At 44.2% G+C, this 22,514-nt stretch overlaps 3 protein-coding genes across 4 annotated transcripts; 1 reads left to right on the forward strand and 2 right to left on the reverse strand.

Annotated features, from left to right (window-relative positions):
- Positions 1 to 131: 131 nt before the first annotated feature.
- LOC127769660 (DDB1- and CUL4-associated factor homolog 1) lies at positions 132 to 9,462 on the reverse strand. Of its 2 annotated transcripts, XR_008016832.1 has the most exons (15): positions 9,067 to 9,462; positions 8,351 to 8,441; positions 8,136 to 8,252; positions 7,855 to 8,033; positions 6,861 to 7,749; positions 6,672 to 6,769; positions 6,129 to 6,549; positions 5,440 to 6,039; positions 5,185 to 5,364; positions 4,551 to 5,078; positions 4,182 to 4,292; positions 3,737 to 3,855; positions 2,084 to 3,647; positions 578 to 1,416; positions 132 to 524 (listed from the first exon to the last, which is right to left on the reverse strand). XR_008016832.1 is itself a non-coding variant. In XM_052295269.1 (14 exons), the coding sequence occupies exons 1-14, from the start codon at positions 9,240 to 9,242 to the stop codon at positions 724 to 726; spliced, it is 5,766 nt and encodes a 1,921-aa protein (XP_052151229.1). In that variant the 5' UTR covers positions 9,243 to 9,462; the 3' UTR covers positions 132 to 723. The 2 variants fall into 2 exon arrangements, 1 of the variants encoding a protein (XP_052151229.1); XM_052295269.1 differs by having other exon boundaries at positions 132 to 1,416.
- A 2,479-nt stretch (positions 9,463 to 11,941) lies between these two features.
- LOC127769669 (NAC domain-containing protein 105-like) lies at positions 11,942 to 13,075 on the reverse strand. Its single transcript, XM_052295281.1, has one exon. It carries the CDS (start codon positions 13,037 to 13,039, stop codon positions 12,173 to 12,175), a length of 867 nt encoding a protein of 288 aa, XP_052151241.1. The 5' UTR covers positions 13,040 to 13,075; the 3' UTR covers positions 11,942 to 12,172.
- A 491-nt stretch (positions 13,076 to 13,566) lies between these two features.
- On the forward strand, positions 13,567 to 17,060 carry LOC127769666 (protein NRT1/ PTR FAMILY 5.10-like). The gene is made up of 3 exons (XM_052295278.1): positions 13,567 to 13,981; positions 14,078 to 14,295; positions 15,762 to 17,060. The coding sequence occupies exons 1-3, from the start codon at positions 13,855 to 13,857 to the stop codon at positions 16,947 to 16,949; spliced, it is 1,533 nt and encodes a 510-aa protein (XP_052151238.1). The 5' UTR covers positions 13,567 to 13,854; the 3' UTR covers positions 16,950 to 17,060.
- Positions 17,061 to 22,514: the final 5,454 nt, after the last annotated feature.

Raw genomic sequence — 22,514 nt, forward strand, 5'->3', positions numbered from 1 at the left:
GTTGATTTTTTTAAAAATGTTAAAAAAAAAATTGTCCTCCTCTGGAAGAATGAAACCGAGGAATTTTGTCCTTTCACAGATGGCCACTGGGCATGACTAAAAAAAATCCTGAAACATAGGCGCGCGATACATGATCGACCTGCTTGCGTTACAGATAATAACATAGTAACAATGTTTCAAATTGCCAGCAAAAACAAATCCATAAATTAAATGCAGAAGGTCGACAGCAAGTGCTCTTCAATTAGACACCCAAAGTGCCCAAGCGTACCACTTGGCAACTTACCAGGTAGGGAGTAAACTTGCAAAACTTTTGATTCATTGGCCTTTCTTAGACGAAACACAAAAAAAATCTCACCAGTTATACTTACATCATCTAATGCCTCAAATTTATGTCTGAATCTAACCCCCCCCCCCCCCCTAATCCATCCCAGAAATGCATTACTTACAATCGTACTTTGAGCATGCGAATTGAGAAGTTGTGGTGGCCGACCTAGAGAATGAATTGAGAAGTTGTGGCAGCCGACCTAGAGAATGAATCCTGATAGTTCCATGTGCTCTTGAAGTTGTGGCAGCCGACCTAGAGAATGAATCCTGATAGTTCCATGTGCTCTTGAAGTTGTGGCAGCCGACCTAGAGAATGAATCCTGATGGTTCCATATGCTCTTGCACTCGGAGCTGTTTCCTCGCCATGGCCGCCCTTCAGAAAATCAATGCCCTCTGCCCTTACATGATCCATCCTTCTTCGTCACCGCTGCTAAAGGAGCCCATAATGTCACTCTCATCACCATCCTCTTCACCCATAATCTCCAGCAGTCCTCCTCCCCCTTCAAAATCACCTTCATCAATGAACTCAGCATCATCATCATCGTCATCATTTTCATCCCCACTGTCAATATCCTCATCGTCACCACCGTCATCACTGCTGTTACTTATATCAGAATCACTGTCACCTATATCAGTCAAAGGAATAATACCATCTTCTGAGTCATCATTGTCATCATCATCTTCGTCATCTGTGTCACCTGCGTCCTCCGGATCTGAATCATCATCAGTTGGACGCTTCCTGCCAACTTCAAATAGGCGAGCAGAAGAGAACATCTCATCAGGATCATCCATAGCAACAACCCCAAGAAGAGAATCATTGGGTTCAGTTGCAAGATCAAGGACACCACGATCAATTTGGACTGTTGCAATGTCTGAGTAAGTCACGGCATCAATAGTGCGGAATGCAGGGAACAGGGGATGTCTGACCCTACGAGTATGAATGGATGATGTTACATCGTCAAGATTACGCCTGAGAATGGCATAGATAACATCCCCTCTGCCATTAAATTTTATTACTGTCTGGTCCAGGGAAGGAACACTCCTCAGAAGCTTAAATTTCCTTAGATCCCACACTTCTGAATTTATTATTACCTGCAAAGTATGGACGGCAGAGATGAGAAGACAAGCACACCAGAAACAAATTACTCTAAAAAAATATAGATAATTATAATTTACAGTTTAGTGGCAAAATCAGGAAAATAAATTCATTTATGTTACTTCCATGGGCTCCTATTCTACCCAAACAGTCTTGCAGATTAATTATGGAGGTCATTTATGTGGAAGGCGACACCCCAAAAATCAGGTGGCTGAACGAAAAATGGGACTGGCTGGGTAGCAATGGCCCTTGGCTGCATAAGTTGTTGAAATGTGAGAATCGGCAGCTGGTTCATGATTGTTTAAACAAATTGAACAAGAGCAAGCAAACCATTACCCGATTGTTACCCAATGGTTTAACATCATAGCTTGGCCCTGAGCCAGCTGTGTTAAGTACAGGATCACATAGCACATGGTGCATGGGCAAGTGACAACACAAATTCACAAATATGGATTCTTTCTGTACAAAAGTTGCTCTCCATTATGAATTATAAGGGCTTGGCATTTAACAATATTTAAGGACGGAATTAGAGCGGAAGGTTCATAAGTTGAGAAAATTATGACTTTGCAATAGAGGGAGTAAATCTCTTGATGCCCATGCTCTGAAATGAACAGAATTATAAACTAACAAAATAACAAAAAGGTTCAGGTAAAGAAAATCAACCTCATTGCCAGCTGGATGGAAGCCACCACCGCCGTAGTCAGTGAACTGGTCAAACTGATGGACAGGGTTTGGACTTCGTCTATCCCACAGGACCCCATTCCACAACAACATTGTATCTGATGGACTGAAATGTATAATAGGTTGTACATAACCCCGGCCTCCTGAATAGCCAGAGTTATCAGGAAGCCGCAGATCAAGATTATATGTCTGGACATCATACAATAGAACCTCCCGACGAGTCGTATCAGTGGAAAGGGCAGCAAATGAAGTTCCAGAATGGCTAAACCGAGCAGCTTTGCAACCCTCAAATGTGTGTAAAGGCCCCCCAGATACTGAGAAGGCATCCCAGACTTTAACCTCGTTAAGGCTGGACGTGAGAATCAGCTCATTTCCACCAGAAGATGCCGACTCTACTATTGTAACAAGCTGTTGGTGGCATGTCTGGGTCTCTAGGATATTTGCAGTGTTGCAGTCAAATACTCTTAATTCCCCAGTGTGGTTTCCAGCTGCAACTCGTGATGCATCACCAAGAAATGTCATGCAAGTCAAAAGTGAGGATTCATCACGGCAAACACGGCATAGCTTGAACCTGCTGTATATAAATTGGCGATCCCTGCGAGGTATTTGGATCCCACTAAATTGCCTCCTTATCTCACGGCTTCCCATGCGAGCAGCTATGTTTGCTGGCGCGCTAAGGCTGCGACTGGGCTCAGGGCAAACATGAGGATGCAACAGAGAGAGTGGTGGCAAAGTTGTTATTGGAGCAGGACATTGGCGGTGTTGGTGTTTCAAGTATTGTACAACCAGTGAATCGAGCGTCATGCACTCCAAATTTACTGGCTGTTGATCACTTGCACTGTGATGTGGTGTGGTAATTGTTGCTCCAGGTGTGCCTTGAGAATCATCCAGGTTCTCTGTGTAAATGTTGTTGAAATTTGGCCGTCCAGAATGAAATGAAGCAGTAGGAGAATCCACTGCCACTGACAGTCCTCTGCGAGTAGGAGCAGGAGTTTGGAATACAGGAGACTGGCATGCTTGATCAACCATTGCAGGGCGCTTTGCTGCTGACGCTGAACTAAGATCCTTCATGTCCACTAGCTTCCTCTTCTGTGGCAACGATAATGGTGTTTTATGAGATGTCTCCGCATCTCCAGTATTGACAGTAGAAGCAGCGCAAATCATATTGTCAACATTCCCAATAGGAACAGGACTTTTCAGGCTATTGCTTGCTCTATTACCAGAAAATAGATGCGAAGGTTGAGTTCGCTTCGAGAAACTGGATGAGAAGGACAGTGATTTCTTCTTTGATGAAGGCAAGACAGAATCAGATCTCTGGCCAGTTTGGTCTGTAGTCACCTTTGTTGTATCTGGCACAAATCCCTGAACACGACCAGAAGGCCACTGTTGCTGAGCAGATGATGTCTCCAGGGCAGCAACCTGGTGGACAGGAGTCACTGCAGCTGTCGATGGCAAAGGTGCAAGGTCAGCCTCCTTTTGCAGCATAGCAGCAGTAGCAGTAAAACCAGATCCAAGGAGATGTTCATGTATCAGTTGCATCAGTTCCCTAGACACCACCAAAAATAAAAACAAATGTAAATGCCCAGACACAAAAGCTGATGAAGTAATGGAAGCAAAATCATAAAGCAGTCAAACCTGGAATGGTACGAGACAGGAGTCGCAGCAGCTATTCCAGCTCGTTCAATGCGCCTCAGTGCTGGAGCAGCAGCATCAGTCGCTGCTAAGGTTGTTTCTTTTCCAGAATTTGTCAGGACCTACCAAAATAAAACAGCAGTCATAATTACAGGACACAAGACACATGCAATACATAATTAGGGTAAAAGAGCATATATATTGTCCATGTGTAAAAAGGAGAATATTGCGGAAACACAAGTTAATTCTAACACAACCACTAATTTAAGTTGTATAAGCTGCTTACATACACTGCATTCATGGTAATTGAGGAAATAATACCAAATAACTACACGGTGCAACCACCTTGTTCCATATCATGAACAGTTAAATCAGGAAAGGAACTCTACGAATGTAAGCTCTTGAGCAATTTATATTTGCATCACAATAAATAATACAAGTCCCTTACCGCAATTAGTTCAATTGCCACTTGGGTCAGTTCATTTTGCCATCTACTATTATCTCCTCCAATTGACTGTCCACTGGTATCACGGATCAGTTCTGATAGTTTCTTTCCTACCTGAAACAATAAGAAGAAAATTGCTGATGAAGGAGCAGTGACTAATTTTATTCAAGATTTAACTAATTTGTTTTGAACAGTATGTAAAGAAAGGACCCAAGAAGTATGTCAAAGTGGGGGGAGTACACCATCAGTATTAATGCTTACTAGTGATTATGCAGTGAAAATGTAGTTGACCAATTGCTAAAAAAAAAATGCTCAAATCATAGCTAGAGGTGTAGGGGAAAAAAAGGTAGATGGACATTGTACCAACAGTACCTGGAGTTTAGTGAGTATATGTGCAATTGCATCATCTCTAGCCAACCCAAGCAGGACACGACACGCAAGTGCCCGAATAGGATCAATAGCCACAGGAGGTGTAACCATTCGAGAACTGAGAAGCTGTAAAAGAATCTTTATACCATTATTAGCTCTGACCACTTCTCGAGCTTGACGATACCCTTGTTCCAATTGAGCAGCAAGACCAGGACCACCAGCTCCTACTCCTAAAGATATTCTCCGATCACCAACCACCCCAGATGGCACAACAGGTGTGCTAATTTGCACAGTATTGCCCTGTTGAGATGTGTTACCATCACCACAACGTTCCCGAGATTCACCCTGATTTGCAGTTAGATTTCTATCTGTAGTACATTTTTCAGCATTCCTGTCTCTGTTCTCTGAAAATGCCCCACCAACTGCTTGGGTAGCTGCAGGTTGCTGGTTACCAGTTGAGGATGACTTGTTACTGATAGAAGGAGGGGGACACACAAGATTGACAAGAACGTTCAGTGCTGGACAGATCACCTGATCCACAAATGGTAATTAGAGATGATTTCAGCAGCCACATTTTACAGATTTATAATTTATAATTTATTGAGCTTATTAATCTATTTGATAACAAAAATCTTACCTCAGGATCAACATAGCCAAAACTGTTGGCTGCATCTAATAGGACAGACATGCCAACACGATTGTTACTTAATGTAGCATGTACTATCAGTTTGCGGCAGTATGGCACAAGCGTTGTAATGTGAAGAACTCCAAATGCATATTGTGTTAAGTCATGCAGATAGCGATCAGTAGGTGGAGCCTGAAACAAATTGTTATGGGTCAAAATAGGTAAACAACAAACTTTGCTGACCAAAAGAAAATGTACAAGCTTCACCTGGCAGAGTTCTAGCATTGTTATATGGCCATTAGATGCCAAAAATTTATCCAGCACAGGCCAACGAGCTCTTACAAGAGCAGGACCTAACTTTCTGTCCCGCTGGATCTGACGAAAAACAGCATCCATAGCCTCATTGCCAATGTCAAATGGTTTGTAGCCAGCTCTTGCGCTAGAAGTGTTCCGAGCAATACTACGGATACTTTTGCTTGGTCGAATAGAATCAACAAGCTGAAGCAGATGAGCCCTAAAGTACTGCCTTAGTGCAACACATGAATGGTATGCAACCTGCTTTTCTGATGCAGTCAGAACTTCAGCAGGTGACCGATCATTCCCCTGGTTTACATTAGAGGACCCTAATGCCCCAGAGTTGCCACCAGACCTAACAGAAGCAGCACCATGTAAAATACCTAGAACTTTTTGCATCCCATCCTTTGCATCAAATGAATCCAGAATAGCTTTGAACACAAAGGCAGCAGCGAAGAATATGGCTGCATTTTTCCTCGCTGAATCTTGTGGACATTCAAGAAGTTGAAGTGCCAGTTCAACCACATTATTAAGTGTGTCAGATGAGAGTGCACAAATACGTTCCATGGTTGACTGCAAGCATGAATTATATTTCAGCAACTCAAAGAGGAAATAACATATCAACTCTGCATAGACAGGCAATTTAGGTTGTTAGTGTTTACCTGGAGGGAGCCAAAAGTAAATAAGCAGGCAGAAAGAGCGGTATATGTCTGAGCAATCCTAGGAACAGAGAGAATCTTCTGAATACCACCACGGTCAACAAAGAGCGCAGCAAATTTTCGGTGGGCGGCCAGGGCACAAATTAATCGAAGGACATCAGGCAGAAGTGTAAAGTGGCCATGTCCCCCCTGGTCTTTAATGCTACGTTGCAATAATGCAAGGCAAACATCAACACCCTTTTCATGGAGAACAGGACCCAATGCTTCAACATACTCTCCCAAAATCTGTAGACACTGAATGCTATATTTTTCTCTAAGTTGTAGGAGCTGCCCATGGTCAGTGATAACAAAATCTTCCAATTCATGATCCTCGCTGATTTGCACAGGCTCTTCCACAACATGCTCTTCACCGACTTGGTTAGAGCTTCAGCAATACCAAATCAAACTCTCAGAATATGATGAGACCAAATGAGTGAGTGTGTGTGTGTGTGTGTGTGTGTGTGTGTGTGTGAGAGAGAGAGAGAGAGAGAGCATTTAATCCATTACCGTGAGACACTAGTTGACATAGCAGCATCCACTACAGTAGCTGCTGCTTTCTCAGCAGCTAATACAACCGCATCACCATTATTTCCAGTTTTCCAAACCTTCAGAAATGTTGACAAACAAGAAATTGTTACTATAGTATGATAAAGAAAAATTGTCAGTGTATAAGAATGCAAACCGTCTTTTCCATACCTCTGATGCAGCAGATTTCACAAGCTCGGCAGCCGCATCACCTGCTGCTTTTACAGCCTCATCAGGTGCATTTGCAGATCTGGCTTCAGCTTCAGCAGCTCTCACAGCCTTTAAAACAATGTCGGATATATCCTTTAAGCCAATAATACAATCCTTGAACCGATCCTCATACTCTTCTTTGGAAATTGCATTAAATGGCTCAATGCCTGGAGAGCTGTTGTTCACATCAATGGCCTTATTTGCATCCTCAATCCTCACCATATTCTTCTCTCTGCTAGTCCGAGTTCCTATTCTCAATCCTGAGGTTGGTGATAAAGGTGTTCTTTCACTTTCAGGCAAGCTTTCACCTGCTTTGCTCTTCCCCCTAAGTCGTGATCCTGTTCGACTCAACTTCCGCTTTAACAGATCATCTCTCGTATTTTCGTTCATCTCTTCATCTCTTCCAGGTCTCAATGCAGAAAGCCTTTCCCCAACTCTTGACTTTGTATCACAAATGCTTGCACTATAAGTTCTATCATTGGTTGCACCAGCCTCCATCGCGTCAAAAAGATCCAACGATGAATCAGCACGCTCAGGTTGCAGAGAGGCAGCATCATCTATCCACCGTTCTCCATGTGCATGCCGCATTCCCATAACATTGTCACAGTTTTCTGAAGTTGGGTCAATTGAAATTCCATCTCCAGACCTCATTCCATCCAATCGAGAACTGTCTTGAACCAGGCGTGATTTGCTCCTGTTCTCATCTCTGCTCCGAGGATGTTTGGTATCTAGTGGAATATTAGAATCTTTCTGGGCACACGCAACATCCCCATGCACTCGCACACGCAAAAAGTGCATGAGCTTAGCTGATACCCCCATGGTTAAGACATCTTCTACCAACTGCCCACCACTGGGAAGGACAAAAAAAGAAGCAACAGTTAGGTGAACGGCAGAGATAGTTGAAAGCAAAAAGGATGGCACGCAATCACATGTGAAACAAAACTCATGGCATTACCCACACAGCGCCATAGCAAGCAACCCAATGGCATATGTCCGCAGCATGTCAGCATCTGTTGGTTTGTTATTCTTTCCTAGATGCTTCGATTCACACTCATTTGACGCTCCACCATCTTCTGTCACCCATTTCTTTATATTTTCTACAATAGCATCTTCAAATGCATGAGGATACTGAGGCTGCAGAGACCAAAATGAAAAATGAAAGGTTGGTATTGTCCGAGTTGGAGATGAGAGGAAATGTAGAGAGCTTAGTGTGTTGACAGAGAGGGAAAAGCTAACCGTCCAGGCAGAATAGCAGCTTAGGAGCAGCCTAGCAGCAGCAGAGCGTACTGCAGCCGAGTATGAGTTGTCTGATAAGAACTTACAGAACACTAACTCATAAAAGTCGTCATTCTCCTGCCAATGGGGTTAAAGAGAAGAATGATTAATTTAAGCAATAGGCTGATAAAACTAAGATTATGATGATGTAGTGTATATAACTCTAGAGTGCTCACCCGAAGCAAGTTTGCCAGCTTGCCAATTGTATGGGAGTTCCTTGCGTTTGTGTTATTGTACGATGGACTATTCGCACATTCTTGTGCATATCTGCAGGGAAATAACACTGTTAAGGAAGCAATCTTAGAAGCAATGCTATTCATCAAGAAATATGGTGAACAATTTCCCATTGAAGAACGAATGACCTTCCTAGTGTCAGTTTAGTTTCCTCCGCTATTGGACAGTGACTCTTGTGAGATAAAAATGGGAAATTCAACTTGTTCCACCTACTCTTCCCAAAAGTGGGGCAAGTTTGGAATACATTGCTTTTTTTCCAAAATGTAGAAATGAAAGGTACTAATGAAGAAGGGGCCCGATCATACATGGCTGATACGAAGTTGTTTTATGAATGATGATAACAGCGGTAAGCAAACGAGAATTTGACCTACGGAGAAGAGGACTCACTAACTGAACTGATTTAGGTTGGCAAGAACAACAGTATGGGTTTCGTAGGAAAAATATGCAATGCAGCAGGGTGCCTAATAAAAAAATAAAAAAATAAAGGGAGTGGAGGAGGGTGCCCTAGCTGCACAAGGAAAAGGAGCAGCAAGAGGGCATGAGCGAATCAAACATGGGTTCGTGTGGAGCAACAATAGTAAGAGGAAGAAAGGTAGAACATCTATAGGTAAGAGAGAAAGAAAAGAAGAGCGCAGGGGGTGGGGGTGGGGGTGGGTACCTGGCTTCGTGGGCCTCGCAGATGGTGGCGAGGGTGTGGAGGAGGCGGGGGTTGGGGTTGTCCTCGAGCTCGACGACCCGCAAGATGATAGTCTGCACGCGGGTGAGCAGCGCCTCCTCGTCCTCCTCCGTCGCCGGCGCCGGCGCAGCCGCAGCCGCCGCCGCCGCCGCCGCCATTAGAGAGAGAGAGAGAGTGTGTGTGTGTGTGTGGCGGGTATAGGGTGTGGTGTATTGGCGGGCGGCGGCGAAGATAGGTTAGGGTTAGGGTTAGGGTTGCCGGAGAACACCCTAGCGGCGGCGGAGCGGAGGAGGCGGTGGCGGCGGCGAATCGAGAGGGATTTCGGGGGGTGAACGCAGGGCAGGACGCCTCCAGAAGGGAAGAAAAAGAAATCGAAATTCCTGTTTCTTGTTGTTGTTGGGTTGGAGACGATCGACCAGCAAGGGCTCCTTACGTCTGGACTGGACGCGTAACCCTTCCAGGCCAGGCCCACCTACTACCCACCGCTTTCGGACCATATGTCACCGGCCCATACGCTACCTCTGTTTCTCTCTCGGAATAAGTCCACTGTGACTCCCTAACCTTGTTTCTCTCTCGGAATAAGTCCACTTTGACTCACTAACCTAGTTGCCGAATCTGCTTCACATCCTTCATCGTAGTATATTCTTCGTTGGAGATATCTAGTATGTAGTGATTCGACCACTAGTTAAGTGATTCAAAGTGGACTTATTCCATCTCTCTCTAAATTAAGCCCCATATATCCTTGGGAGAGTTGTAGCTGATTTTTAATTATCTAGTTTGATTATTACTTTTATAGTTTTAGGTGTTTCATTTTCTAAGAAGACAAGTTAAAAAAAACACCTACAATTATTTATAAAAAATCGAAATTTCAAAATACCTTTAAGAAAATGTTGAGCTAAGAAGGACATTAAATACTAAGGTCAAAAGGAATTTACAATATTTCCTCCGAGCCTACAAATTTCCATATTGATTGAAGAAAACAAATAATATTTACACTGCAAAATCGTAGTGAGTTGATGTGCATTAATCAATTTAGTTGAATACAAAATGCATTTGTATCTATGGATAGAAGTTAAGGACTCATTTGGAACACAGGAAAAGTGGAGGATTTTTAGAAAATTTGAATCCTAAGGATAGAACCTTCAAAATTCCTTTGAAAATCTTGTGGAATGTGTTTTTTTCCCCTCTTCTGGTGTCTTCAATTCCTATGTTTTTTTTCTATGCGACATCCAAACGGTTGTTTTTGAAAAATGTTGTATTTCTATTTCTTGTAGGATTTACAGGGCATGACATTCCGATATTATATTATTCATATTCCCGTGTTTTGAAAATCATGTGTTCCGAAGGATTCCTAAGAGTTGTATATCAAACCTAGTTGTACTTTTAAATAAAAAAACAATTGTATTTGAGGAACAAGAAGTTGGGAGTGGTATATCGCACCAAATCCTATTTTTAAAGTCTAGCTCCGAAAAAAGAGAGAGAAAAAGCCCACTAGTTGACTTTTGTACACACATATGTATGCAAAGAAGACATATTTTCCAAAGATATATGACAATGAACTCAAAGGTAACAACTACTACTACTAAATACAAAGATGGAGAGCTTAGCCATGATTGCATCTGCACTTGCATTTGCCAAAGTCAGATATGGACTTATGCATGGATGGCACTTAATTAAAAGACGACGTACGTGACCATATAGGGGGGAGATGGGATGGATTGCCTCCCGGCAAGGGCGCCGGCCTCCACCGTACGTAGAGAGAGAGAGAGAGATCCATCCAATCGATCCGATCCGCTGCTATACGGCCGGCCGCCGCCCCAGCCGCCGCTGTACCAGATGATCAACCATGTCTTCTGCCATCGTGCATGAGCATATGCAGATATGTGTATCATGCATGTATATATGCATATGCGTCCATTGAGGATGGCTATTCGTGCAGAGTTTTCAGGGTCGCTATCTCCATTGGAATCAGATCAGAGGTGACTAATAATCATGATTTCCAACCGCCCGCCCGGCAAGCCGTACGTCGTCGGTGCTGTTTCTGTCTCGTTCAGTTCAACACAATTAGCTAGTAGAGGATGTGTACTGCTGTGCTGTATGTAATTGATCGACAGGATGAATTAATTAATTAAGAAGGACCGACGTACTGCTCCATCCAGAACGATCAAACGACGACACGTACGTGATGCTAGTCGTGTTTCGTCTCCTCCCCAATCGGAGCCCCGCCTCTGCTGCAGCCAACAACATACGTACGTTCCGCTTAATCAATTGCCATTCTCCGGTAAAATATTCATATCAAAACCATTGAGTTAATTAGATCTTGGGCATTGGATCGATCAGTTTGCAATTTGCCATATGCGTTGTTTTTTCCTGAACACGGTTGTAGAATAGACCAATATAAATTAAGCATATCATTTGATGAAGGATAAAAACCTCTTCTCTTTCTTTTTAAAAAATAATTGATAAAATCATGAATACCAGCATTAACTCTAATCACTGAGTTAGTAAATATTGTTATGCCCTTATAAACCGATGGTTCAGATAAATATACTTCGATGTACTGGTAGAGAGCCCTGCTGCATTTGTCGAGATGAAATTAATTAACCTGGAAATCGATCGAACATACTTAGATACATATATACTCCCCTTCTTCTTCTTCTTCTTATTCTTTTTGAAAGGCGCGCGCGATCAAAGATACATGTATATACGTACGTGTAGTGGTGAACTACATCCGTATATGTGAAGGTGAACGATCGCATAAATTAATATTCAGACCGGCCGGGTAGTGACGAACGAAAGACCCAAATACTGTAAGAGATAACATGTTTGTATTTGTACTGATATGTATATGGAGGAGGACTACATGCACATATTTGCACTGATAACATTTTGTGCTAATATATAGTGTAGGTAGCAGGTCGACGGCCAGCAGTAATTAAGTAACGTACGGTGTCTATAAATACTACTATATACGATGATACAGAGTATGGATTCGAATTAATACGTGGTAGTCATTCACGCATGATGGATGCATGATGATCCGATTACTAGTAAATTTCTCATTAATATAATTAATCGACTGAATTAGCTAACAAGTGAAGTGGTGGTGGTGGAGCAAGGTGTCGATGGGACCTGCAGCTAGCAATTCAGGATGACGACGATGATCAGCAGCAGCAGCAGCAGGCGCGGTAGTAGCGTCGTTAATAATGTCGCCGCCGGTGCCTTGTGTGTGTACGGCAGTCGGACTCACCACCAGCGGAATATTATCATTGCTCAAGATCATCATCTTGGATTCATCCTCCTCGTCCTCCAACTCCATGTCCAAGGCAGGGGAGCAGAGCAAGCCGCCGCCACCAGCAGCAGCAGGAGGAGGATATAAATATTGGTCGTCGTAGTAGCCGTGATGATGAAGTAGAGGAGGCGGCCTGTGCAGGTGAAGCTGATGCTGCAGGGTGGTGGTGGTGGGCTTGTGAAACGCGCGGCACACCACCCAGCAGCTGCCGTCCGGCTGCTGATGGTGGGCGACGAGGCGGTACTCGTGGATGATCCAGTCGGTCTTGCAGCCGTTGGGCGCGCGGCCGCGGTAGAAGACGAGCGTCTTCCTCATGCCGATCACCGCCGGCGACGATGATGATCGAGAGGAGGAGAGCACCGGCTTGTCACGGCCCGTGGCCTTCCAGAAGCCCGCCGCCGTGGCGCGGTTGGTCCGCGTCCCCGTCCCTCGCGCGCTGGGGTACTTGCGGTCCTTGTAGCTGAAGAAGTAGCAGTAGTACTCCTCATCATGCTGCTGAGCTTGCAGCAGGTCCCATGGCTCGATGCTGTTAAGATCCACCTCCTGGATGATCCCGTCGTCCGGCTGCCCGACCACCTTCCGTGCCAGGTAGTAACCAACCAGTTCCTCCTCCGTCGGGTGGAACCTGAATCCCGGCGCCACACAACACCACTCCTCCTCCATCCTTCACTGTCCACTGGGATATTATATATATGCCACAACCCACAAGAAGAAGTAGGAAGTAGAAGAAGATGATACCAGCTTGCTAGTTAGCTACCTATGCATGGTATGGGTATTTATACTGGAATTAATCTTTGTTGGGAGCTGACGACATTGACATTTATACTGAAATTAATTAATCTTTCGGAGCCTGTCCATATATTCTGCTTTCGGTAAAGGAGACGACAGAAAGAGACCATTCTTTTAAAAAAAAGTTTTAAATAAGACGGACGATTAAAGTTAAACATGAAAAATCATAAATGTAGTTAAAATGGGATGGATGAAGCAATTGATTCTTCGTGAAACGAAAGGAAAGGAAGGTATAGAGAGTTAGTGACAGACTGTGTAGTCCGAGGTAGCTAGTCTGTGGGCCTTTCCATCGTTATTATTGGGCTGAAGGCCTAAAGTTACCATATGATACGGGATGGGCGCGGGCCCAATTAATAGCAGGTCTTGTCGTCTGGTTTGCCTAATTTGTGGTGGATCGTGGACTCGTTCGTTGGTCTGAAATATCTCCATCCGAATCATCACCATCAGAAGAGGATTGGAGAAGGGAAGGATCCTGGATGGTTTGATTTGGCCATGTGCAACTGGAGCAGGAGCAGGAGCAGAAGCAAGCCGCATTAATTAATTAATCCTCTGAGCCTTGTCAATTCAATTGACCGATTTGTAGTTGCCACCATCATCCTACCTACGAGCAGAGCAGAGCGCACCGATTCAGCGAGGAAAGGAAAGGAAGAGAAAAGCAAAGCGATCGATCGAGGAGGAATCCGAATACGATGGACAGTCGTCCCTTGCTTCCGAATGAGGAGGAGGAGGAGGCGCTCCCCGGCGTGTCCGACTTCCGCGGGCGCCCCGTTTACCGCGCCACCTCAGGCGGCTGGCGCTCCGCCCTCTTCGTCGCCGGTATGTATATGTATGCTGTTCATCATTTTAGCGCGGCGAGGCAGGATAGCTATAGTCTATAGATCGATCAGGCTAGCTAATTCATTCCATGGACAGTGTTGGAGTTGGCCGGCAGCTTCGCCTACTTCGGCGTGTCGGCGAACCTGATCACGTATCTGACGGGGCCGATGGGGCAATCCAACGCGTCGGCGGCGGCGGCGGTGAACGCCTGGTCGGGGGCGGCCTGCATGCTTCCTCTCCTCGGCGCCTTCCTCGCCGACTCCTTCCTCGGCCGCTACCCATCCATCCTCCTCGCCTGCACCCTTTACCTCCTGGTACCAATTTTACCCCTTTTCTTCTTTTTCACTTATCATTTGCCTTGTTGTTATTACTCGTTTCTTTTACATTTCGCTACCTTAGTTATTAGTATTCTTGATGAATAATACTCCAATGGACCACTCTAATCAATGGAACGTAACAGCCTGTTGTCTGCCATGTGATACTTGTGCTACTAATACTCCTCCAACCACTACTAGGAGTATACTCCTACTCATTACTCAACCACCAGTATAGTAATATAGAACATACATACATACATACATACATACATACATACGCATATACTAGTAGAGACGTGCAGAGGCAAAACCTATGCAATATTCATCAATAAAAGTTAAAATTATATAGAAACCTACTCAATCTATCCCATAAAAAACGAATATAGAATCTAGACATATGAATGTCCAGATTCATATCACATTCTATATTAAGTTTTTTTACGGGGACATTCTATATTAAGTTTATTTATTATATGACATATTTTAATACTACGAATCTACACATATTAAACATATTAAGTTGATTTATTATGGACCGAGGAGTAAAGTAGAAGATTAGTATAGCAAATTAGAAGTAGATTAGAGACAACTTATCTATCCGGTCAAATATATTTTCAGACCGAAAAAGTAATTAATTACTAACCAGCACTGCACGCTACTCGTCCATTATTACCCTTAACCATAGTAAAAAAACCGGACCGGCCCGGCGGTTCGACCGGAAAAAACCGAAACCAGGGACCTCACGGTTCGGTTTGCTTCAAAGACCGTTCATGCAGTCAACCCGGTGAGAACCGGCTGAACCGGACGACTTTTGTCGAAAACCGGTGAACCGGCTGATTTTTGAACCGGCGGTTCGATTAGTGGGCCAAAGAGATAAGGCATGCGTAGGCCCAAAGTCATTAGCTGGTAAGGCCCAATACCTATTTATATTAGAAGAATATGTGAAAAAAATATGCTCTGTGGGGGATCAAACCTGGTTGGCTTGGTTACAAACACTCACGCGTTACCATTGGACTACACTGCTACTTGTTTAGATGACCGAATGAAATGATATATATGATAGTAACTAGTAGTCCGGTTTTGCAATTGACCCGGATGAACTGGCGGTTGGACCACTGACCCAGTGACCCAGCAGCCACGACGGTTCAAGTACCGGTTCGGTTTTTTCTACTATTATTATGCCTTTAACCTAGCTAGAGTATCTGATCTGCTCCCTCGTTTGGTCAATCCGATGATTTGACACTGACAGCAATCAAATTAAACACTGCCACTGGCACCATCACCATGCTCGTCCTTATCCTACTACTATTTCAATATACATACATGCTTAAAATAAACGGCAAAAATGATTTGATTGGTGAAAGATATACTTACAGTTCAAATTCAACTGTGAAATTACATTATGTGGTACTAGTGTCGTTACACCTGAAAGCAAATTGAAAGTTGGATCGACATGAGTGCAGGGGTACGGCATGCTGACGGTGGCGTCGTCGGTGGTGGCGTCCAAGTCACAGGTGGGCATCTTGTACGTGTCGCTGTACCTGGTGGCCTTGGCACAGGGGTTCGACAAGCCATGCGGGCTGGCGTTGGGCGCGGAGCAGTTCGACCCGGAGCACCCCAGGGAGAGCGCCTCCCGCAGCTCACTCTTCAACTGGTGGTATTTCTCCATGGCCACCGGCATCACCGTCTCCATCGCCACCGTCAGCTACATCCAGGAGAACGTCAGCTGGGGCGTCGGCTTCGCCATCCCCTTCGCCGTCGTCTCCTGCGCCTTCCTCCTCTTCCTCCTCGCCACCCCCACCTACCGCCTCTCCTCCGCCGCCGCCAGCCCCTTGCTCTCGCTACGACACTACAAGCAGTCGTCGGAGGAGGCGCGCCGCATGCTGCGCCTGCTCCCCATATGGGCGACGTGCCTGGCGTACGGCGTGGCGTACGCGCAGATCATGACGTTGTTCAACAAGCAGGGCCGCACGCTGGACCGCCACATCGGCCACGCCGGACTGGAGCTCCCGCCCGCCGCGCTCCAGACGTTGGGGCCGGTCACCATCATGGTGTCCGTGCCCATCTACGACCGCGCGGTGGTGCCAATGCTGCGGCGCATGACGGGCAACCCGAGGGGGCTGACCACGCTGCAGCGCACGGGGACGGGCATGGCGCTGTCGCTGGCGGCGGTGGCGGTGGCGGCGGCGGTGGAGGGGCGTCGGCTGGAGACGGTGCGGGAGCAACGGCCGGCGATGAGCTGGGCGTGGCTGGTGCCGCAGTACGTGGCGATGGGGGTGGCGGACGTGCTGGCGGTGGTGGGGATGCAGGAGTTCTTCCACGGCGAGATGCCGGAGGGGATGCGCAGCCTGGGGCTGGCGCTCTACTACAGCGTCATGGGCATCGGCGGCTTCATCAGCAGCGCGCTCATATCGGCGCTGGATGGCATCACCAGGAGAGACGGCGGCGACGGGTGGTTCGCCGACGATCTCAACCGAGGCCACCTCGACTACTTCTACTGGCTGCTCGCCGGCGTCAGTGCCGCGGAGCTGGCAATGTTCCTCTGCTTCGCGCGCTCCTACGCCTACAGAAACGCCAACAAGGGGCCCCTGCTGCTTGTTGTACCATCTAATACTCCGGTTTCTCCTTGTACAAATCATCATCATGCATGATTATTATTATTCATACCACTAGTAAAATACTGTAATTAATACTCACGATACAATATGTATATATATTTTTTACATAATAAATAAATTATATTAAAACCGGCCTAATGTGAATATTGTATGGACAGAAAATTCAGAGATTGCGGTTTGATTGATTGCTTGATGATGCATCATGTAAATAACACATCCTCGATCGGAGTAACTACATTCTTCCATTCCGCGCGGCAAATAAAGCAGTCGATCGATTGGGTACTCCAGTATCTTGATGAAGGATTCCTTCCATGACACTATAATCTAATCTAGGAGTAAACTGCTCTTGCCTCTTCTCCTACTCAAGTAGGAGTATATACGCGAGTACTTCTACTTCATGATTACTTTTGACTGATACTCTCTCTGATAGTCTGATACTTTACGGAGTGGAGTACAGGGAGCGGTAGAGGAAAGCTCTTTCTCTCCAAAAAAAAAAAAAGGTCCCATCCCAATGTGATCCCCCCTGTACAGCCAGCTGAAAGAAAGAAAGAAAGAAAGAGAAGAAAAAAAAATTGAGATAGAAAGAAGAAGAGGAGATGACTGGATTGGAATGATAAAAAGTCCGGCGACTGAAAAAGAAAGGGATAAATCCCAGCGCCACACGCGCACTTTCTCCTCTTGCTTTCTCTCTACATGCTGCTCTGCTATGCAAGTCCGTCCGTACGTGTGCCGGCCGTTTGCGCGCATCTCCAACAATCTTGTCAAATTCGGCTCTAGAAATATCTACTTCATTTGGCTAGCTTATAAAAAAAAAAAGACCACCTATATATTTATCGATAAATTTTCTTCTAAAAATTTGATAGATGTAATTATAGTACAATCATAGTGTAATTACACTGTAACTTATATATAATTACACTGTAACTTGCATGTAACTACAGTGTAACTTGTATATAAGTTTCATGTAATTTTGAATCTTTAGATCTATTACAAGATTTGTTTTGGTGAGGAAGAAAAATAAAATCACAGCACACACATATGTATAAGGATTTGTTCCCACAACCTCTATTTTACCGAAATAACATATCACGGAGAGATTTTTGAAAGTTATATATAAGTTACATTATAGTTACAGTGTAATTACATGTAAGTTACAGTGTAATTACACTACGATTGTATTGTAATTACATCTGTCAAATTTTTGGGAGAAAATTTATCGACAAATATATAGCAAAATCGATAAAAAAAATAAAGAGTTACATTTATCTTTCGCTCCAACAAACTCTAAAATACTCTCTCCAATCTAACAACAGATCTCATATGTCAACCTCTATCTCTTTCTTACTCTCCTTCTATGTGCAACCCCTCCTCTCCCCTCCCTAGTCCCCACCCACCACCGCTAAGAGGCCGACATTGCCACCGACGCCAGCGGGGTGGCCTGAGGTGGTCAGCACCGGAGAGAGCGAGGTAGGCAGCATAGAAGAGAGCAACGATAGAGATTTTCTCTTGCCTTTTGGCCGACGACAGCGACGCTAGAGCTAGGCAGGAAGCAATCGCCAACCTTGAGATACGAGAGTGGTCGTCGGCCTTGACTCCCTCTGTTATGATGATATCACCCCACCGTCCCATGGATCTCGCTTGCTTGAGCGACAGTGACAGGGAAAGAGGAGGCTGTGGGTTGAGTGGCAGGCCTCAGCATGGTTAGCGACTGCTGCTAGGCGCGACAGGGAAAGGGCGTCGTGGTAATGGAAGGAAGGGTGCGGTGATTTGTTTTTGGACGGCAACAGGTTACCTCGGGGGGAGGGGGGCAACAACAATGGATGACAGACCCTCTCAGCGGCTTTGCGGATGGTGGGAAGTGCATTTGTCGGCACAGATGCTCGTGAGGAGTCTAAGGACAGGAGAGGAAGTGCAGAAATGAGAGAGAGAGATAGGGGTACCGGTGTAGGGTACACGTTTGGCAAGCTAATTTGGCTACCCAAATTGGGCTACTGGATGAGTTTGGTTAGCCAGATAGCTTGGCCATTCGATGGGTAAGTTTGTTGTAAACCATATTTTCACTAAAATTGTCATTTTTTGGCTTAAGAGTCAAATAACAACTCTTTTAGAGATGTTCTTAGTCTTTATAAAGTGATTTTTTGACGTGCAACTTTCTCGTTATCCATGAGCACGCTTCCCAAACTGCTAATCAGTGTGTTTCTTAAAAAATCTACATAAAAGTTATTTAAAAATATTTATTTCAAGTGTGTAATAGTTATATGGTTAATTATATGCTAATGACTCTGGTTTTCGCGTGCCGCGGAAAATCCAACTCCATCGGTTTGAACGAACACACCATCGCATCTGCATACCCACCCCCAGTCTCCTTTTATTTGATTATGGTCTTATGGATTACTGCATAAACCTTTTCCAAGCTTCAATTTTTGCAAAAATAGTTTTTATTATCATTTCTTAGAAAATTGTTTAAATTTGATTCACCGACTTTCTAATATTTGTGTTGCGTGCTCCGCTTCGTGGATCCAATTGGACAGCAGTCTGCGGGACTGTCACTACTACAATACCCATTTTTCCGGGGGATATATTATCCCGTGCGGTCGCTCGGCCCGCCTGCAACCACTCGTCTGGGAAAATCGATATTTTTGCGTGCGGTTAGGTTATACGGACCGCACGGAATAATTGATTGTCCTGTGCGGTGCAATAAGGACGACCGCACGGGATAATAGGTTATCCCCTCAGCTAGCGTGTGCTAAGGCGACTGCACGGGATAATTCGTGCCGTCGCTCTAGCACATGCTAGCCGTCTGGTTTAACCTATTATCCCATGGGCCGGTATAATTTGACCGCACGGGATAATAGATGAAAAATTAGCCGAAAATTGACCGAGCTCAGTTATAAACATCAAATTACATATAATGTATAGTGTTTGTAATATTACAAGTATCCCCCGCGACAAATAAACCTTTTAGTCTACAGCATGTTCCCTCTCCCGCTCCATTAGGTTCTTGAATTTGGGATCCATAGCAAGTTAGCTATGAGGATCATGGAACTCTCCTGGATAGTTATAGGTGTCGCGACGAATGAACCGGCATAAGTCCGCGCATGAGTAGATAAGCGTTTTCTGATCGAACGGGCTTGCGTTATAAGGGATGCTCGGGAGCTATGGAAAGTAAAAAACAAATGATTTGTGTTACAATCAACTTAAATGAAATATTTGCAATATCTAAGGAGCATGAGGACTTACATATGTAAACTCAGATCTATATTTCCCACATACCCTTAGTTCTGTATCTCCCACAGACCCTAAGCATCTCGCACATGTAATAACCGCATAGGTTCGTCAAGCTCGGTTGCTTGTAACACTGTGTTATCCCGTGCGGCCCTAACCCCGGCGCCGGCCTTCGGCTCCACTTACGGCCCACCTGGAAGCTAACGGGGTCGACGTTTAGGAAAATCTCACGTGTAGTAGTAGTAGTGTGTGTGTCTGTCAGTATTACGAGCAAAGCAAAGCAAAGCAAGAAAGCCTTTTGCCAAAAGAGAGGCTGCTTTTGCTCCGAGTTTCTTTTTGTTGCGTTGCTCTTGCAGAATTGCAGCGTGTACATACATGAACCCACCCACACACACACAGCGGAATATATAAAACCAACAGCATTGTCCAGCAACACAGCGCGGCAGCAGGAGTATGAGAATAGATGGGTGGTGGACGTATGCTTGGACCCAATCATGCTGCGAAATTCGGCCATTTCCCTTTTCGCTTTCCTCTAATTATAATGCTATACATGCTGAGCCTGTCATATCATCAAGAATGAAAAGCATGCTGCATATGCAGTTGGTCCGGTCGGCCTCCCTGGCCAGCCAGCTACTACCCAGTACTCCAATCATCTCCATCGAGCTGGATATACACAGGCAACACCAATTATGTGCGTGCTCACCTTTAATATACTAATATTAGAGTATAATGTGTGTGTGTGGACGTTTATCGGAGTCACACGTTGTGAATGTTTGCGTTTATACTATGTTTTTGAGAAAAAACAAAATTAAGATACGTATATTAATACCACTATACCGATTTATCTTTTTTATGGGACTATTCTTGACCAACTTATACGAAGCTCTCTCTCTCAGTAGGGAGAATCAATATGCAGTTTTATTATTTTCTTACTAACCACTACCAACTTAATTATTGGGCGTACAATTTGTAAATTTGTTTGAACCCATTAGACCAATGCAATATTCATCTCAGTTAGAGAGAGCACCTTAATTAAGGCCGCATTCTTTCCGTAGGTTCGTATGGAGATTTTAACGCATGCAGGATGAGAAGGCTTATTAGTATATGAATAATTAAATTTTAACTATTATAAGCTTCTATGCTATAACATTTAATAATTTAAAAAACATGCTAATGAAAAATAAGAAGTTGAAGTTTCGAGTTGAAGAAAAGAACTAGGCTTTACTGTATATGTGCTATGAATCTTAACTTGTTTAAGTTCATTTTGTGAGAGGGCTCCACCCAGCTCCACTCCCAGTTTTGGTGGAGCTGAAACTGCTTGGCCTGTTTGGCACAGCTCCAGCTCCAGCTCCATCCCTCCTGGAGCTAGAGCTCAGCCAAACAGTTTTAGCTCCACAAAAACTAGGAGTGGAGCTGGGTGGAGCTCTCTCACAAAATGAACTAGAGTTGTGGAGCTGGGTTTAGGCAGCTCCACAACTCCACTCCAGACTCAACTCCTGGAGTTAAATTTAGGAGCTGGAGCTGTACCAAACAGGCCCTTAGTGCCATCGTTAAAATTTTGGATTCAAAACTAACATCATCATATGTATCACTGATATGTGGTGCCATTGTGCAGTACTATGTGTCATGGATATGAAAGAAAAGAAGAGCAAATGAAAGACAACAAAGGAGGTCCATTATTATTTATTTCCACGTACATATATGGGTAGGTTGACAGAAATTAATAACAATGTTATTTTCATTCAATCGGGTTGATATTTTAGGGTGTGCATGCTTGTTCAATGCCTAATAAAGCAATAGAAAAAAAGGGTAATGCCAAAATACCCATAGGTTTGTTGGAAAAAATGGTCAGTACTAAAATGGCAAAGCAATAAAAAGCTTTGATTTGAACAAACTTAGCCAAAGTTTTGGCATAAAAATAAACAACCTAGTTTATAAAATTTTTTTGGAATTACCTTCTTTCTTGGAGTAACATTGAGAATGACCTTAATTCTCCAGCACGTATGGCATATATTGATAACAATTAAAATATGTGTATTTTGCAAAGCATCAACACTACGATGGTTAAGATGACATACTGATGAACCGATAAATCATTGGCCTCAGTTTATTTGAGTTTGTAATAAAGGATGCACACCCGTGGACGCGTGCGCGCATGGGTCTTCCATTTAATAGGAAAATAATATTTTCTTTTATTTCCATTTAACGTTTCCGTATAAAAGCCAATTATTGGAGAGTAAGGCTCCATTTTCGGTACTTTATTTAGGTCGTGAAACAACCTTATTTATTATGGGCACGTTTTCTAAACTGTTCAATGGTATATTTTTTAAAAGCTTTTTCATATAGACTCTTTTAAAGAAATTAAATAAACTT

Source organism: Oryza glaberrima, chromosome 4 (assembly GCF_000147395.1).
Source record: "Oryza glaberrima chromosome 4, OglaRS2, whole genome shotgun sequence".
NCBI classification, from domain to species: domain Eukaryota; kingdom Viridiplantae; phylum Streptophyta; class Magnoliopsida; order Poales; family Poaceae; genus Oryza; species Oryza glaberrima.